Source organism: Neodiprion fabricii, chromosome 2 (genome assembly GCF_021155785.1).
Source record: "Neodiprion fabricii isolate iyNeoFabr1 chromosome 2, iyNeoFabr1.1, whole genome shotgun sequence".
NCBI lineage: Eukaryota > Metazoa > Arthropoda > Insecta > Hymenoptera > Diprionidae > Neodiprion > Neodiprion fabricii.
The window spans coordinates 39,305,783-39,326,585 of record NC_060240.1 but is presented as its reverse complement, the minus strand read 5'-3'; the positions used below and the strand labels follow the sequence as shown (position 1 = coordinate 39,326,585).

At 43.4% G+C, this 20,803-nt stretch overlaps 2 protein-coding genes and 1 long non-coding RNA gene across 3 annotated transcripts; 2 read left to right on the top strand and 1 right to left on the bottom strand.

Annotated features, from left to right (window-relative positions):
* Window positions 1-12,420: 12,420 nt before the first annotated feature.
* On the bottom strand, window positions 12,421-13,723 carry LOC124176170. The gene is made up of 3 exons (XR_006869318.1): window positions 13,592-13,723; window positions 13,332-13,416; window positions 12,421-12,732 (listed from the first exon to the last, which is right to left on the bottom strand). It is a non-coding gene; the product is annotated as an uncharacterized LOC124176170 (long non-coding RNA).
* A 1,519-nt stretch (window positions 13,724-15,242) lies between these two features.
* Window positions 15,243-18,083, top strand: LOC124175644 (dynein axonemal intermediate chain 3-like). Its single transcript, XM_046556045.1, has one exon. The coding sequence runs from the start codon at window positions 15,243-15,245 to the stop codon at window positions 18,081-18,083; it is 2,841 nt and encodes a 946-aa protein (XP_046412001.1).
* On the top strand, window positions 18,083-19,749 carry LOC124175643 (CKLF-like MARVEL transmembrane domain-containing protein 4). The gene is made up of 5 exons (XM_046556044.1): window positions 18,083-18,113; window positions 18,231-18,286; window positions 18,433-18,600; window positions 18,837-18,953; window positions 19,666-19,749. The coding sequence occupies exons 1-5, from the start codon at window positions 18,083-18,085 to the stop codon at window positions 19,747-19,749; spliced, it is 456 nt and encodes a 151-aa protein (XP_046412000.1).
* Window positions 19,750-20,803: the final 1,054 nt, after the last annotated feature.

The following is a 20,803-nucleotide window of genomic DNA, read 5'->3' as shown; positions in this document are numbered from 1 at the left end:
GACTACCGGAGCGCGAATATTGGGTTGCAGTCACGGCGGTTGAAATGGCCGATGAAAAAAGGGTGCAAGACAAAGAACGGGTGAAAAATTTTAAGCTGCGTCTATCTGTTCGTAACTGTACTTGCAGATTTTTCGAGCAATTCACAATATCATGATGATATTCGGTAAATACGTCTGTCATTTCGTTTTTTATTTGTATCATTTGTATGCTCTTTTGGTTCAACCGTTGATCTCACGTCGCGCGCACGATTTGAATGCGAATTTTTTGAATCAGCATACTTCGTACGAGTTGTGAAATTCTGGTTGATAGCGAACGTTTTACGTTACAAAATATTCATATTCAAGCGATTATTGGAACGGCAACGTTACTAAATATGATACGTTACTGATATTATCGACGGCGTGGACTGATGATTACAGATTCGGTAAGTGCAGTAAACTGTTTTACCCTTATACATTTGCACCTGATTACACGCAACCCGCTGATCATACGGAGGAGCCTGAGATAGCCTACGTTCGCATTATTACGTAGATATTGAGGGTGTCTCGAGGGTTTAATTCAATAGAAGCTCAAGGATCAATGTAGAATTGACAATAACATAATTAAAATTTGCTTTTGAAATAGGTTATACTAATTTTTTTAACATCACTCCTTTCAATATCATGATTTGTATCTGGCTGACGATGAAATTTGAACGTTTTGCCCCCTACAGATATATAATGAACAGAAATGTTACGAATACGGGAAAAACCTCTCAAATCGATAAATATTGAGTATTGATGAGCTGGGCGAGAAGGGAATTCTATTCCGACATCAAATCGAGTGAAGACAATCTGATTTTTGGAGAGCTCTTGTGAATTGATCACATGAAGTAAGATACTCTGAGAAAGCATTAGACAAGTTACGGCCAAAAACTGGTAATCTGACCCACTTCTGCGCGAGGCACCGACTCATTTCCGTTAATTGGTTTTTCTATTTCTACAACCTGGATCTTCTATAATTTCAATAAAGATAACTACGTCACCAGGTGACCGTAGTCGTATCCATAAAGCTCCTGTTATTGGGGCATTATTGTACGATACCGATGGGTTTAACCAATATTGTTGCACTAGTCGACGACCAACAATGCAGTAAATTTTGAACATCCAAATTTTCCGAATCATTCATTCGTGTTGCAACAACATCCATTGTTATTGCCAAGCGTTTTGCTTCGACCACTACAAATGTTCTACAATGGCTTTTCGCTATGGTAAGCTATGCTCTGTATCATCCACTGTTTGCGGGATGATAAATTTGGCAGAGTACAGGTCGGTAACCGATATGCGCTTACCATCCAGTTACGTCGAAAATTACTTTCATAAACTATTAAATACGTATTAAATGCCAGAGAGCGCTGCTAACAATAAATCGGTGAGACGACAATCACCTTCCCAGGCTCCTCCTTGCCGCTAGTGCGTTTCGGCGGTATCAATTTAAATCATTAGTGTCAATCAATTTTTGATTTATCGCTTTATCACAGGACGAAGGGTCAATGCTGGTCTGCAAGAGTGTTTTAAATACACAAACGTATGGTGAAAACGATTATGAGGAAATATCCCGTTGCGTGCATGACTATAAATAGAAATCATATCGCAACATGAATCTAAGCATTCACGATACTACATTAAATCATGCTAGAAAAACGAGAATCTGATTTCCAAAAAAGCAATTGAAAAATCAAGAAATTCCGTTCTTTCAGTGCCTCCTTGCAACGAGTGATTCTCTATCCTAGAGGCAGGTCACTTCTGAAAGACCCGTTCAGCAATCGTAGACCCAGAACCTAGAACACCGTGGACGTGACAGGAAAAACCGGTTTTTCTCGTCAGTCAAGTGTCAGCCGACCGAGCGTTATTCCGGTCGTCGCTTTACCTACCAAGAAGAATCGTCATGACTCGTAGTGCGCTTATCTCACTTTGGAGTGTTTCAAGTCTCGACGAGGTTCGTCGACAGACGATTCCCTCCAGGGTGCCGATCTTAACGTCGCCTGCGCATGGCCGATTGTCTCGAGGCGATACTGAAAATTACTGAAAAGGATACGTATAAGGAGGGCGCAGAGCGAAAGAGGAATAGAGCGGTCAAAGAGAGAGCGGTGCCGGGGGTCGGAATGGCGAGAGTGGGGGGCGGAAAGATAACGAAAGGAGGGGGGAGTTCCGCCGGCACTACGCGCACCTTTTCAGTGCCTGGCCGCCGTTTGGTCCGTTCTAGCTTTGCGTCGGTTCTCCAACGGTCAACAGGTGTTATTTGTTTCTTTTTTTTTTTTTTTGTAAACCCGCGTCGTTTTTCCCCTCCGTTTTGCTTGCCGGGTGATTCGCGAACAGTGCGGTATCGCAACGCCGCGTGAGTGGTCTCTATTCTGCAGTTTCACCGAAACCGCGTCGGTTATTTCTTACACCCTGTATATCGTAGAGAGAGAAAGAGAGAGAAGAATAGAATCGTAAAAATCGTGAAAGAAACACCTTTGATTCTTATTCCGCGAGGTATAAGCAAACAAACTTTCACCACGGAATAATATGATGACGGAAACGTCGGTGACTGTGATTCCTGACCATAATGCTGGCGCTGGTGCGCGGCAGGTGCCCACCGTTAAAACGGACCCGGGACAGCCGGGAAGTTCCTTCGGGGGAATCAGGTTGAACGTGCTCTACTTCCGAACGATCCCCGGCTTCGTGAAGCTCGCTCAACTGGTGAGAGTCTCCCTTTGATAGATAATATACGCGCCCCGTTAGCTTTATATGCGCGGTAATTGCCGAGGAATTTCTTTCGACGGTGCACTAATCGATTCATAAATTCCAATTGCGCCGTGCTACGCGATACGTTTGAATCTTGATTGGCGGCACTCGTGGACGCACGGCTTTACTTTCCTCTCATCTCGCGTTTATTTTGGTACCGAGTCCCGGTAGGGTTCTTTTCCCGGCACAAATACTGCGGTGTATATGTCGCTCTAGGCATTTTCAATTCGGTCGGGTTTTCCCGTCCGATGCACGCAAGCCGGACTCGGATCGACGCCGATCTCGATCGTTAGATCGTACGTGTGCCGTTGCATAACGGTGCGGTGCTGCAGGGATGTACATTTACGCCAAGATCGTCTTGCTCGCTTCGTTCCGCTGAGTAAACGAAGAGGTTGTTGTTGTATGCAAGTTTATTCCTGGTGTTTTTCAGAGAAAGGTTTCCTCGCTTCCGGAACGTGTGGTATACTTTTAACTTAAAGATAGCCGCAATCGGTTAACACATCCGTTGTTATCAAGTCCGTTTATTTTACCATAAGCCAGCATTGTCAGTTATTTCATTGAAATTACTTATCATACTTATTAATCGAACAGCGGTGTGTTTCTCCCTTGCATCATACGATCACCAACGATTCACCCACATCTTCGCCGAACGAGAAAAAATTCAAGTAAAAGCGAAAGCGTACGTTACATTATAAATGAGCGTGTATCGTTCATGTAGGCCTCGCACTCTGCCTTAGAACTCTCTTTGACCGTGAACTCGGCGTTATCGGTGTATTATGTATTATATACCGTAGCTTATACTGCGTGTTCAGCCTCGGTCTATCGATCCCAGAAAATTGTGCAAAAAGAAAGAAAGAAGGAAAGAAAGAAAGAATTAAGGCAGCCCCCCGTTTTATGCCCTGTTGAAGTCTACGATCATTCGACGAACGACACGCGACGAGGTTTCTTCTAGAGACAAGGGGCCAGGCTCGAAAAAAATTAGCGTGCTTCGGTAATTGCTGCGTGAATCCTGAAGCCGCGCGCGACTGACACAGTAAAATTGCTGCAATACCGCGCGCCATAACATAGCGGTAACGCGGCCGTAACGCCATAACGGTATTACTCTGGTTAACCAACAGGTAGAAGGTATACCTATATCCTCGAGACCCGGTACACCTTGTCCGGCATGCCGTTGTACGATCAAAGTGAAATCTCATCAGCGAGATCGCCAGCGGCTCAGTTTTAAACTTGGTAGATTCACGCGTCGCAAAATTTGTATAGAAAAGTTGTGAGCCGAGAGAGCGTTGTACGTATAGATGGATGCGAATAATAAAACACGTCGCTAATTCCCTCGCGCGCCGCGCGCTTAATTGACTTTTAACTCTGGCCACGTAGCGAGTTCTCATATGCCTATACACGTTATGTACGTAATTTATTCATACGAAAACCAGTAAGCCAAAATGCAGTTAGGTGTATAATGTCTGTCTACCTATAATACCGACGATGAAACGAATCGGTGATCTTCGGTTCGAAAAATTATCAGTTGAGAGTACAGCTGATAGATACATCCGTTTAGCTAACATCGAAACGTTGAGAGGAGAAGCAAATTAGATCTAGTCTAGAGGCACATCCGTCGATACCGTTACATCTTCATAATTCAAAACGTGATCGCTCCGAAATGATGAATGAACAGACGGGAAAAATAAGTTTGTTATTTAGTGTACGGCACGTTTATTGTTAGTTTACTTCGCATAAGGCAGCGTCAAACAGTGAATTGCGAGGCGATCGACGCGTCCATACAAGTCCATCTCGGAGGCCGGTTATTCGAGGGACCATACAGGGCGCAGCTTTCGTTGAAATAATCGGTTAGCACAGCTCGGACTCCACGAGCAACGGTATTTATCACACGCGTACGGCGTTGATTATTAAGATTCAAGGTGGCCTCTGCACCTCGATCCCGGCATCGGTGTTTCAGACCCACGTGTGTTCGGCCCACGTCATTTGGCGTACAGCGATGTGCCGGGCGGTCACTTTCCGATGTGAAAAAAATTACGGCACACATTGAATCGTCACACGTTCGTAATTTGCGTAGGCGTGAACTAACTCCTGAAATGGCCGCGAGGCTAATCAGCTCCGCTGGTTAAACGTACAATACTTGAAGATATTATCCGCGCAAGAAATTGCATTCGAGCGAAACTACGGTAAATTATTTCATGTGCAGGTTTATTTATGAAACCGCGGCGTGATTAAGCGTACGAAACAATCGGTCCGCGCGTTCTGCGGTCGCATGAAATTTTTATAAACGAAATTTCTAAAACCCCCTTGCAATGCCGTGCAGACAGGCTGGAAGTCGGACTCGACAAAAATAACCATTGGATCATATTGATTTTTCTTTGGAGGTCAAGTCGAAGCTCCCGATGGCCGATCGCGTGGTTCGCCAGACTGGCTGCCTTGCTACTTGTCGTCCTATCTTGTGCCTGTATAATATAATATATATCTGATCGAGGTGGTCGCGGTTGCGATACACGCCACGACATTTGCATGTTTTCGCTGTTTGGTGGATATAAAAAAAAATTGTGCGTCACGTTCGCTGACCAGTACGAGGTACGGCATATAAAATATACACAATATACGGTGACCGAGAAGCCTATGCGGGATAAAGTCCTCCAAGTATCGTGGATAAATATCAAACAGCACCAAATGCGGTATATATATATATAATCGATCCTTCGATAAAAGCAACGACAGATTCTTCAACGTAATGACAAAATTTCATCTCAATTCCCGCTCGCACATTGTAGTACGCTGTTTATATGTGCAACATGTGGTGCGAGTAATCGACCCAATTGCCGTTACACCATTTGCGGTGACAATTGTTTTCTCGCAAGGTGACATTGAAACGGCGTGTGGGACCGACCACGGCTGGCCACGTTTGGATGATATCCAATTGTAAATTACACCTCCGCATCATCGCTCTATCCGTATAACATTTATCGTTCCCGGTCTTTCCGTGGATCCGAAGCTGCGCGAGATGCGTCATTACGCTTTCGTCCGGCAAGGACGGAATGATCGTCCTCAAATATCGGCGTGTGGTAATTCATTCGATACGTGCGGTAATCGGACGCCTCGGTAGCTAGTCCGGTTTAATTTTTACGCAGGAGAATTCTTGGATCGTTGGATCATCGCCCTCCCCGTTCTCCGGAACGAAAGATCTACAAGTTTTCCGTGAAACTCGTCTCTCAACGCCTGGAAATAGGCAACCCTAGACGCATACCGAACGCATATGAATACGAATTGTGAGATCGGTTGTCTATCCGCCGGCGTTAAGGGGCAAGTTTTACAGAAAACTCTCGGTATGTTGCATCTATGTATAGAACGAACGGTGGTTATAAATTCGGTTTTATTACACCCCGCGTGCATGTATTTATATGATACATATCAGCCCTCGTCGTTACACAGACACACACTGCATCGTATCGCCAAGATGGAAGAAATTTATGAGATTTCGCAACAATGGGAACTGTAAATGTTTTCACATTCAACGTACATACATATATGAGACGCGATACGCAGCATTTGAATATTATCAAACGTTTCTACATCTATCATTCCGCGTTGTGAGACAATCGACCCTTGGAACCGACGATACGATGCGCGGAGTTCATCGTGAACTCGCGAGAATAGGATGGGTGTGGACCTCGAAGCGATTATTTTTCACGGCAATTGCATCCGATAAGTATACCCTTCCCGTCCAATCTTTCAATCAAGAATTACATACGCCGTTGCACATCAAACTATACGCCTAAATGACTCCGGCGCAAGGAAGGAATTACAGCCGCACGGAATTCCGGGAATTCAATACATTTGTCCAATTTATTCTACTGATTGGCATCGTCGATTCATTTCCTCGAATTGCTTGTAATTAATTAAGTTTCAAACCGATCCCCTCGTCGATCGATATAACGATGAAGTAAACTCGCTCTGCTGGGATATTAACGCGTTGCCTTGGCTCGGTTTCAAATATGCAAACAAAATTATCCGCTGATGGGTTTTGCAGGATTAAACGGGTACTTGCGAATATTGATTATATACTGATTGGCCAAGGAAACTTGCCGATAATATTCGGGTTGATTAAAATGACGTTATTGAATAAATTATTCGGTCTGATCGAAACTGGTTGCACAGTTTTAATACATAATTATTGGTCACTTTAATTTTCACTACAATTCCCACCCCAGTAATTCTGATTTGACAATTTGATCTGGCACGGCGAACATAAATCGCAAGATGATTACACGACGATTAGCCGTTAATTAGTAAAAATATGATCTTGCACGAGTATAATATTTTCTGCAACGAGGTTCGACATTCTAATGCAACGGCATAGTGTACGAGGATCATAATGTCGGGGCTCCCAGGTATTTATTAATACCGATTCTTCATCGACCGCGGCAGAATGACGATCCCATTCGCCTTGAAATTCCTACTACTTGCACAACAATCGCGATCCCTATTCTCGCTGATTATTGTCAGAGTTGTTCTCACTCATTATTATACCGTGTAGTATAGCCAATCTGGAAGCGTGCAGGTGTTGCGTAATCTCGCATTATTATACCTGCATTTCTCGAAAAATTTCCCACCGTACGAGTAACTTTGTGCAAACTCGACTCGACTCGCTTGGCTATGCATTAAATATTTTCGAAAATGAATAAAGAACTTGAGAAAAGCCTGTTTCGTCGGTTTCCAGATAAAAATTTATTACCGGAAACAAGAGTCGTATAGATATCGCGTGGTTACATTGTCGGTTAATCATCGCGTTGAAGTTTTCGAAATTCCCAAGGTAGGTATCTCGTGTCAATTTTAGCGCGAATTTTTTTCTCGAGTCATTTTATACTGCTAAAGTCCACGAGAAATTTGAATATTTTATAACGTACACCGAATACCTAGCGATCTAAGTCGACTCGATTTCTAACTGCAACTTTACTACAAATTACGCATCGAGCATGAGATATTTGATTTTCATTTTCATCCGAATCCAGCAATCCCTCACGCAACATTCGAAACCGATTCACTTTCCCTCCGAATTCGCGCTGAATTAAAAATCGCGTTTGCCACATCATCTTCCGGAACATTCGTCCCACGTTTAAATATTCTCCTTGATGATCATCAAGCGCGCGACTTACACACGACCAAATATCGTACAAACTCGTCGTTATCACCCACGTATCGCAGCATCAGGAGAACAGAGAATTGCGTAATCGTAAGTCGGTGACGTAGGCAGACCGCCTAGAACGCGAAGATTGTGTCACGTGCATAGTTGGTCGTAGCTGGTTGTGCACGGGAGCTTTATTAGCGCCTCATGCTTCGTACTTACGTACAAAGTATAACGTACAACGTATAACGTATACCGTACAACGTAGCGCTACAAACACGGATTCATGGCTCGGAGTTTACAAGGACAGGGCGTGCCCTGTGCTACAAGCGTCTCTGGTTTCTTCTATTTTTCTCCACCTTCACGCAGGGTGGGGGAAAAAATGTAGAAGAATTATAAAATATAATGGTCTCCAAGCGCGATCGACTTCTCAAAAGCTCGTCAATTCGTTTGGTTGAATTTTGACAAGTAAAAAGTGAAAATTAAGTAGAAAGATGCAATGAAGTATGTACAGAAAGAGATTTTTCTTTTTTTACACTTTGAATTCTCTGCATTTCAACTACTTTCTATATCGTTTTCAAAATTTGATGGATATGAAATAAATTATCGCGCGTGTGCGGTATTGCCATCATTATTTTACCCCCACCCAATGTGACACGCACTTGCATTTTACATCCGGTTCCAGCTACTCGACGCAGTGAATTTCCGTTTTGGCTCGTCGTGTCATCGGTAATCTTATTTGCGCCGTTGCACCGCGGAAATCGGTCGTCATTGCAGCACGTGGCGATCGCCGATTGCCTGCATAGCATGATGATCGATCAGCGATACGCGGTCGATGCTAGTGTCTGTAAATCGCACAGCTAGCAGTTAGGTACTTGAGGCGAGTCCGTTGAACTTGAGGATGATGCGCGTGCAGATCTTGGCCGATTTATCAAACGATTTTTTGCGATCGATCATCGAAACTATCGCAGGTTGTTATGTATAAGTGTGTTTAATTTCCCCACCTAATCCGATTCGTCTTATCACCGTAACGAATACGGTACCCTTGAATATACCATTGTTGTGGGTAGAAACTATGATATAAAGTTTCGAATTTTTGTTATTTGAGCAGATGTTATGCGCGCGTATTTAATATCTGATTTCTTCATTCGGCTTGCGGTTCTTCGCTCAAAACATTACCCACCCATTAATTATTTTCATAGGTGTGATAAGATCTATCTGTAAAAGTGGGCATGGGGTTTAAACTCAACAATATTACGGCTGATTTCAAGCTTAAGGATTCAGCTTTATAATTTATGATGATCGTCATCTATGAAACGAGAATCAAAACTCAGATGAGCACGTCATTTTTGCTATAGGGTAATATTCTGACTCAAAGTTTATTATTTACTATCAACGTACATTTTTTAATTATAGCTTATTTGTGCAGTCATCGGTGTGTTTACCGTTTCACGCGCCTGAAAAAAGAAAACAACGCCGCGCGTTTCACGGTGTCTGCATTGTTCTGACATTTTCTAAAATTACTTTGTGATTCCTCAGTCACATTGAACAAGTACAACCTTCGGTAAGAAGCACAGAGATTATGTGGCAAGACACTGAGAGTCGTTAAGAGGCCAAATTTAGCTGCGCTAAGACGGCTGTTCTTGAAAAGAAAAAAAAGCGTTCAAAATTTTTTCGGTCCGATATCGAGCGTAATTCGTCATATTTATAAAGGTCGATTTACGTAGGTGTATAATTATGATTATGTGTTATATCGAGCGTACCATGATTGAGCAATTAAAACATAATTGGATAAAACGTGCCTGCGAACGTCAGTAGCTGACTTGCATAGACATCGCGTACCATTGCACGTCTGTATACCTATATTGATATCCTTAAGTAACAATTGATAGGAACTTGGTTATAGGAATATATTTTCATCACCTTTGATCTTTTGATTTACACCCACTCGTACATGCTCGCGTTAAGATTTCGGATTGATTTATACGCCGGCATAAATCTGCAGAGCCTTCGTTTGCTTAGGAAATAAATTTTTCATATCAGTTTTTCTGGCTAACCTCTTTGGAAAAAAGTTGCCGCAACATTCAACATCTCAAACATTTTATTGATAATCCGTCAAGACAGGGATAAAAATTATTTCGTTTACTTTCTCCGTTATAACGATCTATTGAGCTATTTTTCATCACTCCACACGGCTCGATTTAAGGGGATACCCCAGTCAATTTTGACGTTGACCTATGTATAATATCTCAAAATATATATAGAAGTCCGCGTGTCTCAAGCCCTGAGAAAAGGCAATTCTGAACAAAAACACTCCAATGCATTTTCATTTGACGTAGAAATGAATAAATGGCAAGTATTCTAAGAAATCGTGATAATAAATTCGTCGAATTCATGCCATTTTCTTTTATTTCTGCGTCAAACGAAAATGGATTGGAGAGTTTTTGTTCAGAATTGCGTGTAGATCCCGTTTTCGCGATTAGTATACGCGGACTTTTGTGTGAAGACGTATACTCCAAGGTCGAAATCGACAAGGGCATCCACTTAAGACATTTTTCGAACGCAGTCGAATAACCCGAGCATCATCTCGCCCATCATTGGTTTCGACGATAACAGAATTTGACCCGATGACCCAACTTCCCGTTTATTTTTAGATTCTAGCGTCATCGTTTCACTCTGCTATACCATGCAACAATTACAAGATTATGCTTGAATGTCGCGCACGTATTACGGTTTATGTTACGTGACCTGAATACGTATTTTTCTCCATTCCGTAAAATTTTTTTTTTTATTTTTTTTTTTTTACTCCAATGGTCCAATTGAGGTGGGACTGCAAGCTCAACGGGTGCGGAAAATATTCTGTTATCACTGAACAGCTGTCCACGGTTTTACACACTGCGTAGAGAGACACAGTAATAATAGGAGTAATAATAACAAGCGCGACAATTTACTAAAGCTGTTACATTTTAGCTCCTAGCTAATTGCCTGATAGTTATCTCTGATATGTATGTATATCATTATATGTGTGCATACATAAAACGGACTATGCACAAAGAGCTAACGATCTATAAAATATTTTCTCGGCTCATCAACGCTACAAAGCTCTATACTATAACAGACGTTCTCTGAGTTAAATTATAATGTATTATACCTATGTATAAAGTGTGAGAAATTTAAGGAATCTTGTGGCATACATGTTTTTATTTTTGGATATTTGAAAAGCGTTTTGACAACCGGCTACCGAAGGATTATAATATAATTTCGATGAAAATCGTTATTTTTAAAGGTCGGCGTCGTATAACCGGGGGGCGCTTTCAGTCTCGGGCAGCAGAGTTATAGGATTTATTTCCGGCAAGTTATACGAACAGTTTCGTCGCAAGATGATCTCGCGGGAAAAACTTGGCGACCGCGTTTCATTGTACAAGCTACTATGCTGCCATCTTTCGTATCTTAATCTTTTATAAATAAAAGACGTAGAAAAAAAGAAAAAAAAAATGAAATGAAATGGAAATGAAATAAAGAATTAAAATAGCGCGCTCGTTATATTGAAAGCGGTGATGCTTGTGCTCGTAACAGAAATAACAAACTCGCTTTGTTTTCATTATATGTGTACAGTAATAGGATATTATACATTTTATAACTCCATCGCGTATATTCGCCTGCTTTATTATGTCATCGACGGGCGTTGCCGTTTTTCGCTCACATGCTGAAACGCTGCACGCCGGAAACTTGATTTATCAAATTAAGAAAAAATTAGGCCGCGTATATCAAACAATCCAACCTTGCATGCATTATATGTATATACTCGATTTGAATATTCCATAAACATTCATTCGACAGGGAAAATGCGCGGTTAGCTTTACGAGAATGAAGTTAGTAACGTCACGTCGCACCTTAGGCAATGCCCGAAATTTAGTAAACAATGATAAACAAAAAAACACTACTCTTATTATGAAAAGCCAACTCCTTCAAAACCGTTTTAAAATTGCGTATTTAAGATTTTTTCGCTGATGTTTCGTTGCCTCAAGGTTACTAATTTCAGAGTCTTTTAGCTTTTGAGTAATTTTTTCCTGCAATCTACACTGAACAACAAATGTATTAAAATTCACAAGGAAACAAGATGAGTAAACGCGATCGTCTGCCGATTTTTCCGCTCGTCAAACGCGCCCAATGCACCTTGTCTTTGGAAATAATGTTTGATAATTTAACCGTGGGTGACAAGTTTCGTTCCTCAGGATATTTTTACTTAGCTGATAATCGTTGCTTTTCATACATAATTATGCGCGGAAGGCGATAAGTTATATGTATGTTATACGTGGGATATGAGTCGTGGTTTGTGTGGTGCGATGACGAACGACGCACGATTACACACTTTGCCGGCGAGACGACATGAATGCTTCTGTTTCAACTAGCAACGCATTATTACATCGGTATATTCGTAAAACAAGCATGTATTTTTAGATATGATTACATTATACGAATTGCGCGGCGTAGCGCATCCAGCGCAATATTAAATACGGTATATATAATACATATGTACGTACGTATGAACGCCAACATTGTTCTGCTGTGTACATACCGATTCAAATCGCTATTTCCCGACGACATGGATAAACGGGGTCATTACATCATTGCGTCTTATACGTGTTTGCTCGGGTCAACACAAATAAATGTTGAATGCAGCTTGAGAACTTTCGTATATCTTGTAATTTTCGGATACATATGGTGATTAACCCGCGCCGTTTGCCGCGCGTCCCCGTAACGAACCAATTTTATCGACCATCGAATCTCGGTCGGGTCACTTCTCGCCTTTCGTCGTTGACCCGTTGAAACTGAATATACAAGGAAAAATATAAAACTTAGTAAATATGTACACAAGAAGAAATTGACCGCGGGCGGTTGGTTCTTTCGATTTAACCATCCGTCTCTTAGTCAGACTCTCTGATTTTTGATCGAAGTGAATCATTGTATATCTTTTTTTGTTGCAATAAAAAAAGAAAAGAATCTTAACCGAAAACAAAATTTTTCCTCCTAGTAATTTATTGCATATTTTAACGCGCATGTCTGAGCTGCATATTTTATGTCACATTTACACATATATTTGGGCAAAACTTGGCTTTTCGTTTTTCTGAAATCCATTTCGGGTTTCGCTGTGCAACAGAGAATGCCGGATCGAGCGCAAAGGCGAATGCGCACGCGCACGCGCGCATGCAGGCTACTCGTTGCAGCACGCACGAAGATTGACTCGCGACACGCGTGCTCTTACGAATATATAAATACATTCAGCCGTGAGCCATTCGCGGTGACTTGTACCGCAGCAGCGACCGACAGGTACATTATAAGCCAGGTATGCAGTCCGAAAAGGTCAGCATCGATTTACCGGTTGAATATTCTAGCGGTACGAACAGCTCCGATTTATATACCAACTTACACACTTGTTACACTCGCAGATATCAGCACGATATCAATCGCCCGTTTACCCAGTCAGCTTGTGACAATTGGAGTGAACAAATGAACTGAAAGAAAGAATATCGTGAATGATAAATTTATGGATTTAGGTACACATCTACCGAACAACACAATTGTCACTATAAGCGTTGGCAACACGACTTAATCTCGACGAAAATTGCCGAAGCTATTTTGCAGGTGAGGATAGATTTGAAGTCGAATCGAGATAACGTCGGTACTCACTGTATCAACTTCGAATTTCCGTTTGGGGTTTCGTTCGTTGACCTTGAGCTTTGTTTTCTGACAAAGAAAGTCCAACTTTCCAAGTCGATCTCTCCGATTTGATTTTTTTTTTGCGATATGTTATAGCAGACTAAAAACTAAGTGGCACGTTTTTTTTTCATCTGCCATTAAACACTTTATGGTGGTGAAATCACCCTGCAAAAAAATGTATGTTAAGGGATGATTTGATAGTTTTTTCAAATTCAGAAAATTACATTTTTCATTTCTCGTTATGAGAAAACTTTTCCAGTTGGATTGGTGAAAAAATATTATGTTCTTGTCGTTTAAACTGCGAAATCGCCCCTTGACACGCCTTACTTTGGAGGGTGGTTTCACCCACTCTAATGGCAGATAAAAAAACTACGTGCCGTTTAGTTTATAGTATACTATGACATATTAAAAAAGAAATCAAGTCGGAGAGATCGACTTGAGATACCTTCCATGCGAGAGGGTAATTGTGTGGGGACTTGAGTCTGACCCCGACGAGTCCTTTTGGAACAAGTGTGTACGATGAGAACTCCCCACTTAATATCTAGATGAGAAGACGCATCAAGCTGCATCTTGTTTGCCAGATTCCCGGCCAGGAGACTTGCGTCATTTTCAGGGGAATTGAGCTAGCAGCCCAGTGTTGCGGTTATAATACGTCAGACGACGTACGAACCTAAAATTACTCGCGTTGGTGGGGCTGACTAGGGCGCAGTAATCTGGGTCAAATTCAACCGGCTTCCCGGCGGGGATTTAGTTTCAGGGATTAGGAAAGGCAAAATCGGCTGGATGATTTACATGGACGACCGTAAATCGCGCTCCGCTATTCAAGAGTTGTCGTACACTTCACCCGATTCCTAATTCATAAGCACGCTCTCGCCGACCTTCTCATTTTCTGGCTGTCTTTGTTTAGCTCGGGCTAGTCTTGACCTCTGAACCGTCGACTATACTTGGCACGCGAGGACTGCAAAATGTCCCACAACCACGAAACAACCATCGGGTGCACGGTCGTTAAAGAGGATATTGAACCCGCATTGCGATGTTCCTGAGACGATGATTCAATCGGCGCTCAACAACTGCTACTAATTAACCTTCCTTGGTGCGTGTGGTTACTTATACCTATATATGCTTGCCAGACACCTGCGTCTCTACCTGTCGAGGAACGAATGTTTGGTCGATTTCCAACCACCTGATCTGTCAGCCTAGGGTCATGCCAAACGTGCGATTCCGCAGTTCTTCGAGTAACATGCAGGGAAAAGAAGCCAAGTTACCGCTAAGCTGGACGTACGATAGCAGCGAAGTGGTCGATGGTTTGGCGCGGATTACTTTGTCCCAGAATCAGCAGGATGTTCTGGGTTGTCGGATCATGGAAGAGGTTTTCTTGGAGTACCCTTGGGCCTACGTTCCTCGGCAAGGAGTCGTCGCGTTGTTGCGGGACGACGATTCCCAGCTCCTGGCCTTCAAGGAGGACATCGACAAGTACGAGGGGGACTGCTTTCTGGTTGGTTACGCATCGGCGGAGCTGGTCTCTTCGGAGTTTGTCATCTGCTTGACCGAGGCGGCGAAACGGTTCATCGAGAAACGTAACAAGGAGGTAAAACGGCGGCTGGACAATCACGTGCGCGGCATGTTCCACAAGACCCCGAAGCCCTGGGTGTCTGGAGGCAGCGAGATCGAGGTAGCTGAAAACGTCGTGCGAAGACAGAGGCCGCTATTCGAAGTTGAGATATCGGTGCCTTCCATGCTCCTCGGGAACAACCGAGAGCTGACGGACCGGAAGTCGATCGACGCGGAAGACACGGGCATGGAGATCGTTCCGAAACACGAGAGGTTCGAGCTGGTTCCAATGTCGCGGCTGACCACCGCGGTACAGACCAACCTGCCGGGCCGGGAGACTGGGGTCCAGACGCATTACGGATTCCCTAAGAACGCCTGGACTCAGTACGGCTTTGAGTACCCCGCCTCGGAGGCATCGGCCTCGGAAGTTCCTGGTGAGATTGAAGAGGAAGTGGACCAGGACGCTGAAAAGGAAGGCGGCTCGGGTGCTCAGTCTGATCAGGAACGTCTTGCCGACGACGAGGAGCACGCCGAAAAACCGGAAGGCGATGTCGAGCAGCCCGTGGAGGACGAGGCACCGGATCCCGTTGACCTGTTTCTGGACCAGTATGCGGACAAGATGATCGACGTGATAGACTACAATGCGGCGATGAACCTCCACGTTCACGACATCGACGAGCTCGTGCTGAAGGGCAAGGAGTCCAGACCCAGGGAGCAGGTAGTCTTCGAGGAGTTCAAGTCCTTCATTGACCTCGGTCTCATCGCCGGGAAAGTGGTGTCCGATCTTTCCTGGCATCCAACTTTGTCCGGGGTTGCAGTTGTCTGCTACACCGAGGTACCAAAGTGCGACCTTGTCCAGGGTCCGTCGGTCATCAGGAACGCGAAATCGTCCTTGGACCGTAACGAGTCCGTCGTCCTGGTCTGGTCCTTCAACGATTCGATGGCACCACGGCTGCGGTTGGAGCACGATCGACCCGTCAGCACTGTGTCGTTCTGCCCATTCAGATCGGACGTTCTAGTAGCAGGGTGCGAAACCGGCCACATCGCCGTATGGGACTTTAATGGTAAACTGACCAAATGCAGTGTTGACAACTGCTGTGCGAAAGAACCGGAAGTCGGGCTGCCGAATGGAACCAGCAGCCGTCAAACCGTTCCCGCGATAAGCTTGTCCGCAGTTTCTAACGACCTGCAATCCCACCATGGCGCCGTCAGAAACATACAGTGGATTCCGCCTTATCATCGCGTCGAGACTGACGGCCGACTGACCAGTCTATCTGATAACAAAACTGTCCAATTCCTCACCGCCAGCGAAGACGGCTGCATCGCGGTTTGGGACCTCTTGTGGGAACCTCGAGCTACGACATCCTCGTCCCTCACTGAACGCGGGGGTTTTAAGCCACCGAAAATTCTCTGCGAGGAGTTTTCCACTGGAACATCGGAGTTCAAGAAGATCAACGGACTCCTCAAGCCGATTTATTCCGTCTACATGCAAGTACCGAAAGAGGTTCGAAACCTGCCGGTTATCAGCCTTTTCATTCAACCTCCACTGACCACCTACGAAGAAGTTCATTCCGTGCACCGACCCTGCAGTGGGATTTTCGAGTCGGAAGACGATGAAGAGAGTTACTTCTCTACACGAACATTTGAGCCAACATTTTCCAGGGCCGAAAACGAGTGTCAGAAACAATTTTGGGCCGGTTCTCCTGAGGGTGATTTTCTAAGCTGCGCTTGGGAAGGTCACGAGTTCACGGAGGTCGCCTCCTCCGAAAATTGCCAGTACCTCGAGTGGTCCCGGGTTCACGACGGTCCGATCACCTGGATTAGCCAGTCACCACATTTATCGGAAGCCCTGCTCACCGTGGGGGGTCGCGTATTCGCCGTGTGGAATCGGGACTTTCTTCAGTCTCCTCTGCTCCTGAGAAAATCCCGGGAAGGATACACAGCCTGCTGCTGGACCAGTAGACCGGGTGTTTTTCTCGTCGCCAGGAACAGCGGCGACGTCGAGACCTGGGACCTCTGCTCAAACACCCGCGAGTGTCTGGCCGTCCAGTGTATTTCTGGGAAACGGATCACCGGCTTGTATCCCCACGTGATACCGCTGGAGCCGAATTTCGTCGGGGTCTGCGACCACAATGGAGCCCTTCGAATCTTCAAGGAACCGTCATTTTTCAGCGAGGATAAATCAAGGAGAATCGAATGGCTCGCGGAATTCGTCGCGAGGGAAGTGACGAGGAAGCGGGAGTTCACCGCTTGGGAATCGAACTTTTTAAAGACCGATCCGCACCGGTTGCAGAGAAAGGCGTCTAGGGCGGCAGACGAGGCGAAACGACGACACGAAGAGGCGAGGGCTAAATTTCAGAAGGAACAAGAGGAGTTGGCTAGACTCGAGGAAGAGAGAAGGGCTAGACTGATTCCGAAAAGCAAAGCGGAAAAGTGGAGAGAGTCGGATCTCGAGAGAATGCGGTCTATCCTGCTGGCCAAGAAGGGATTTGATCCTCGGGAGCTGGAAGCCACGAGAAAGCCGCTTGTTCAGCAGGAAGAGGAAAGGTCGAGGAAGCTGAAAATGGCCGAGGAAGAGGTTAAACAGAGTGAAACCTACTACAGAGACGCAGTTTCTCTGAACCTTCCAAAATTACCAGGGAAAAAGTCACCGGATGATTTCGAACCTCTTGTCTCTTTGCCCGAGGAAATATCCATCGAGGAAAAAAGAACCCAGGGTAGGCTTCGGTATGAAATGATTCGCGCTCAAGCCCAGAAGAAAATAAGGGAAAATCTGGAACCTCGGGAGTTTGATCCGAGGATTATGACCAGCGATGCTCGACGTAGGCGCAGAGAACTTGATCTCGACTATTTGAAAAGAAGCAAAAAGGAGGAACGACTGAGGAAAATTAAAACTGACGCCATTGGATGATGGACGTGGAATTGGAGACAGAACGTCCGAGTATTAAGATTCAATCTAGTCGACGATAAGCCTGCTATCGCAATTTCAAGATCGATTTAGACATTGTTTTCCCAGTGATTCATCGGTCAAGATTAGTATCATCACCTTATTGTTTAGATGCAGCACTATCGCTGGGAGCCTTTGTTTCGTTTTGCGTGTTTACATTTGAAACAGTGCGTTCAACTGGTTTTTGCATTTGCTTATGCAATAGTATATGTAAAATGTACATGCATTGTGTAGACAAATACCTAGGGAAGAGATTTAAAAATCGAATGATTTTATTGATTGCCGTTTAATTTTTATTTCCACTCTGTTTCAGGCTCTCGCAATCATCTGCATGATCCTTGCATCGCCAGCGCTAGTTGGTGTCACCAGTTTTTTCCTTTTTGTCGTATCGACGGCCTTCATAGCTACTATTCTATGGACCTTCATCTACCTTTTCTCAATACGCGAGGCTCTCAAGCTTCCCATCAATTGGATTCTTTCGGTAAGATATTTCGCGAACTGTAAACGAAGCAAGTTATGATCATAACACTATACGTCAGGTTAGAAAATCATGAAAATCTATTTGTAATCACAAGTGACTTGACAAAATGATTGTACTGAAGAAGAATCAGATTTTTTCATATGAAATTTTTAATACCAAGGAGCAGTCATTTCGTTCGATAAGAATTTGTTTAAAACCAAGTTCCGGAATACAATTTTCATGCTGTGTAATTTCAGGAACTCATCAATACCGGTATCTTCACCATAGCGTACGCGATTGCTTTCATCGCTCAGCTTTCCCTGTGGGGAGGAGTAATAGGAGCAAATGGGAAAGGAGCTAATATCGCTGCAGGGGTGAGTTGTTAAATAAACAATCAGCTACTGTAGCACATTTAAGAATCTTTAGCGCGGTCATGATGAGCGTGAACGGTTTTAAGATGACTTCATCGTCTGCCGTTCCTTCAATTTCCATTGTTAATCAAGTTCACGAGGTACAGACTTTAATCGTAAGATTTTTCGAATGATTTATCGATCCTTATCGTTATCACTGTGTTATTCATTTGACCGATATCACTTCGATCTTGGACGATTAAACACAGTGGACGATAACGTTCTAAGATTATCTTTGCATTATTCTTGCACGTTACAGACAAGGAATATATGCAAACCGCCATTCAGTCTTGGATTATCTAAAAATAACATTCCAACACTTCAGTATATTTCTTCTACGACGTTTATAATAGTTCCTCGTCTACATACGTAGAACTACGGAATTAAGTAGCCACGAGAAAGTGTCACGTATATACATTCATAAAACAGGTCGTTGCCACTTATTCGCATGCGGCTGCACCTTGTATACGTGTTTTTGGATAAAACATGTATGTATACGTTGAAAAGCAGCTGATGATCTTTTATTCAAACATACCGGACTTTCTAGCACTTTCTATAGTAATTCCGTAGCATATGATAATGGACGAGGAAACGCGGTTGACGAAGCTGTCGCTTAGGTATGTTGGAAATTTTTTGTTTTTCTTCTAATAATATGGTGTATTTCGTGTTTTCGCAGGTATTCGGGATAATCAATTGTATTGCGTACGGGGTGGGGACGTACTTCCTCTACATAGAATGGCAGAGTTCCAACACGCAGTAATAGCGCAGGGTCAACGATACTGTCCTAGACGTTGGTACAGAGGTTCATTTATTTTATTGCATCTTACTATACTCGTACATCCGCGGTCGGATGACATTGTCTTGTCGTCCACGGTCATCAGAAGTTAATCGTTCTCGACGGTTATGATTCGAGAGTTCCAACGAGCGAAAGTCGCTGTTCCATCAAGCCCTTCGATGTGTGTAAACCATCACGCGCAATTCATATATAATATAACGATTGTATCTCTAAGAAACGTATCCTACATATAGGTATATATTATATTACACTTGCTAGCGAAGGGCTCGAATACAGTGCTAATCACTCAGCGCTGACTTCGACCAGTTATCGCATAACTTACGTGTACTCGTTGTTAAATACGTATAACGAGGGGTCATCGTCGCTCGAGTAATCATAGTGTCAATATCATTCGGAATGATTTCGTAATCTTTGAAACCACACTGAAATCGTACAATTGAAATGAAATCCATTAATGAAAGTAAAATTTATTTGTCCAATAGTCTTTCGTAATCAGTCTAAAACGTAAGTAATCATGAAATATTATAATCGTGGCGTAAATTTTTTCCGAGTGAATGACCCCTCGATGTATAATGTAAGTGCAGTTCTTTTCCGATTATTCACGGCTCTCAAAAACTTTCGACTGCCTATTTTCAACGCGGTCATTTTTCATTGAGCATACATATAGGATATATATATATAATGTACGAAGGTTGTAATCTGGGTTGGATAGCGAATTTTTGCTTATCCCGAAAGAGATCAAGATCCGCAACGCAGGGTTCCGGTTTCTTTTTGAACTTTATTGTTTTCCATAAATCGAAGTTACCTACCATTTGAATTTTTGTTTACCGCATGAAATATTTATATTTATTCTCTATAAATTCATCCAGCACTTTGAAATTTCAAGCGAAACAAACGATGTTATACACCATCACATTATACATAATATATACCTATTATCACAAATTCACAACTAACTATACCTATTTCGCAATACAACGTAAGATAGCCTTAGAAAAGTGTGAAATTAGAGGTTCAT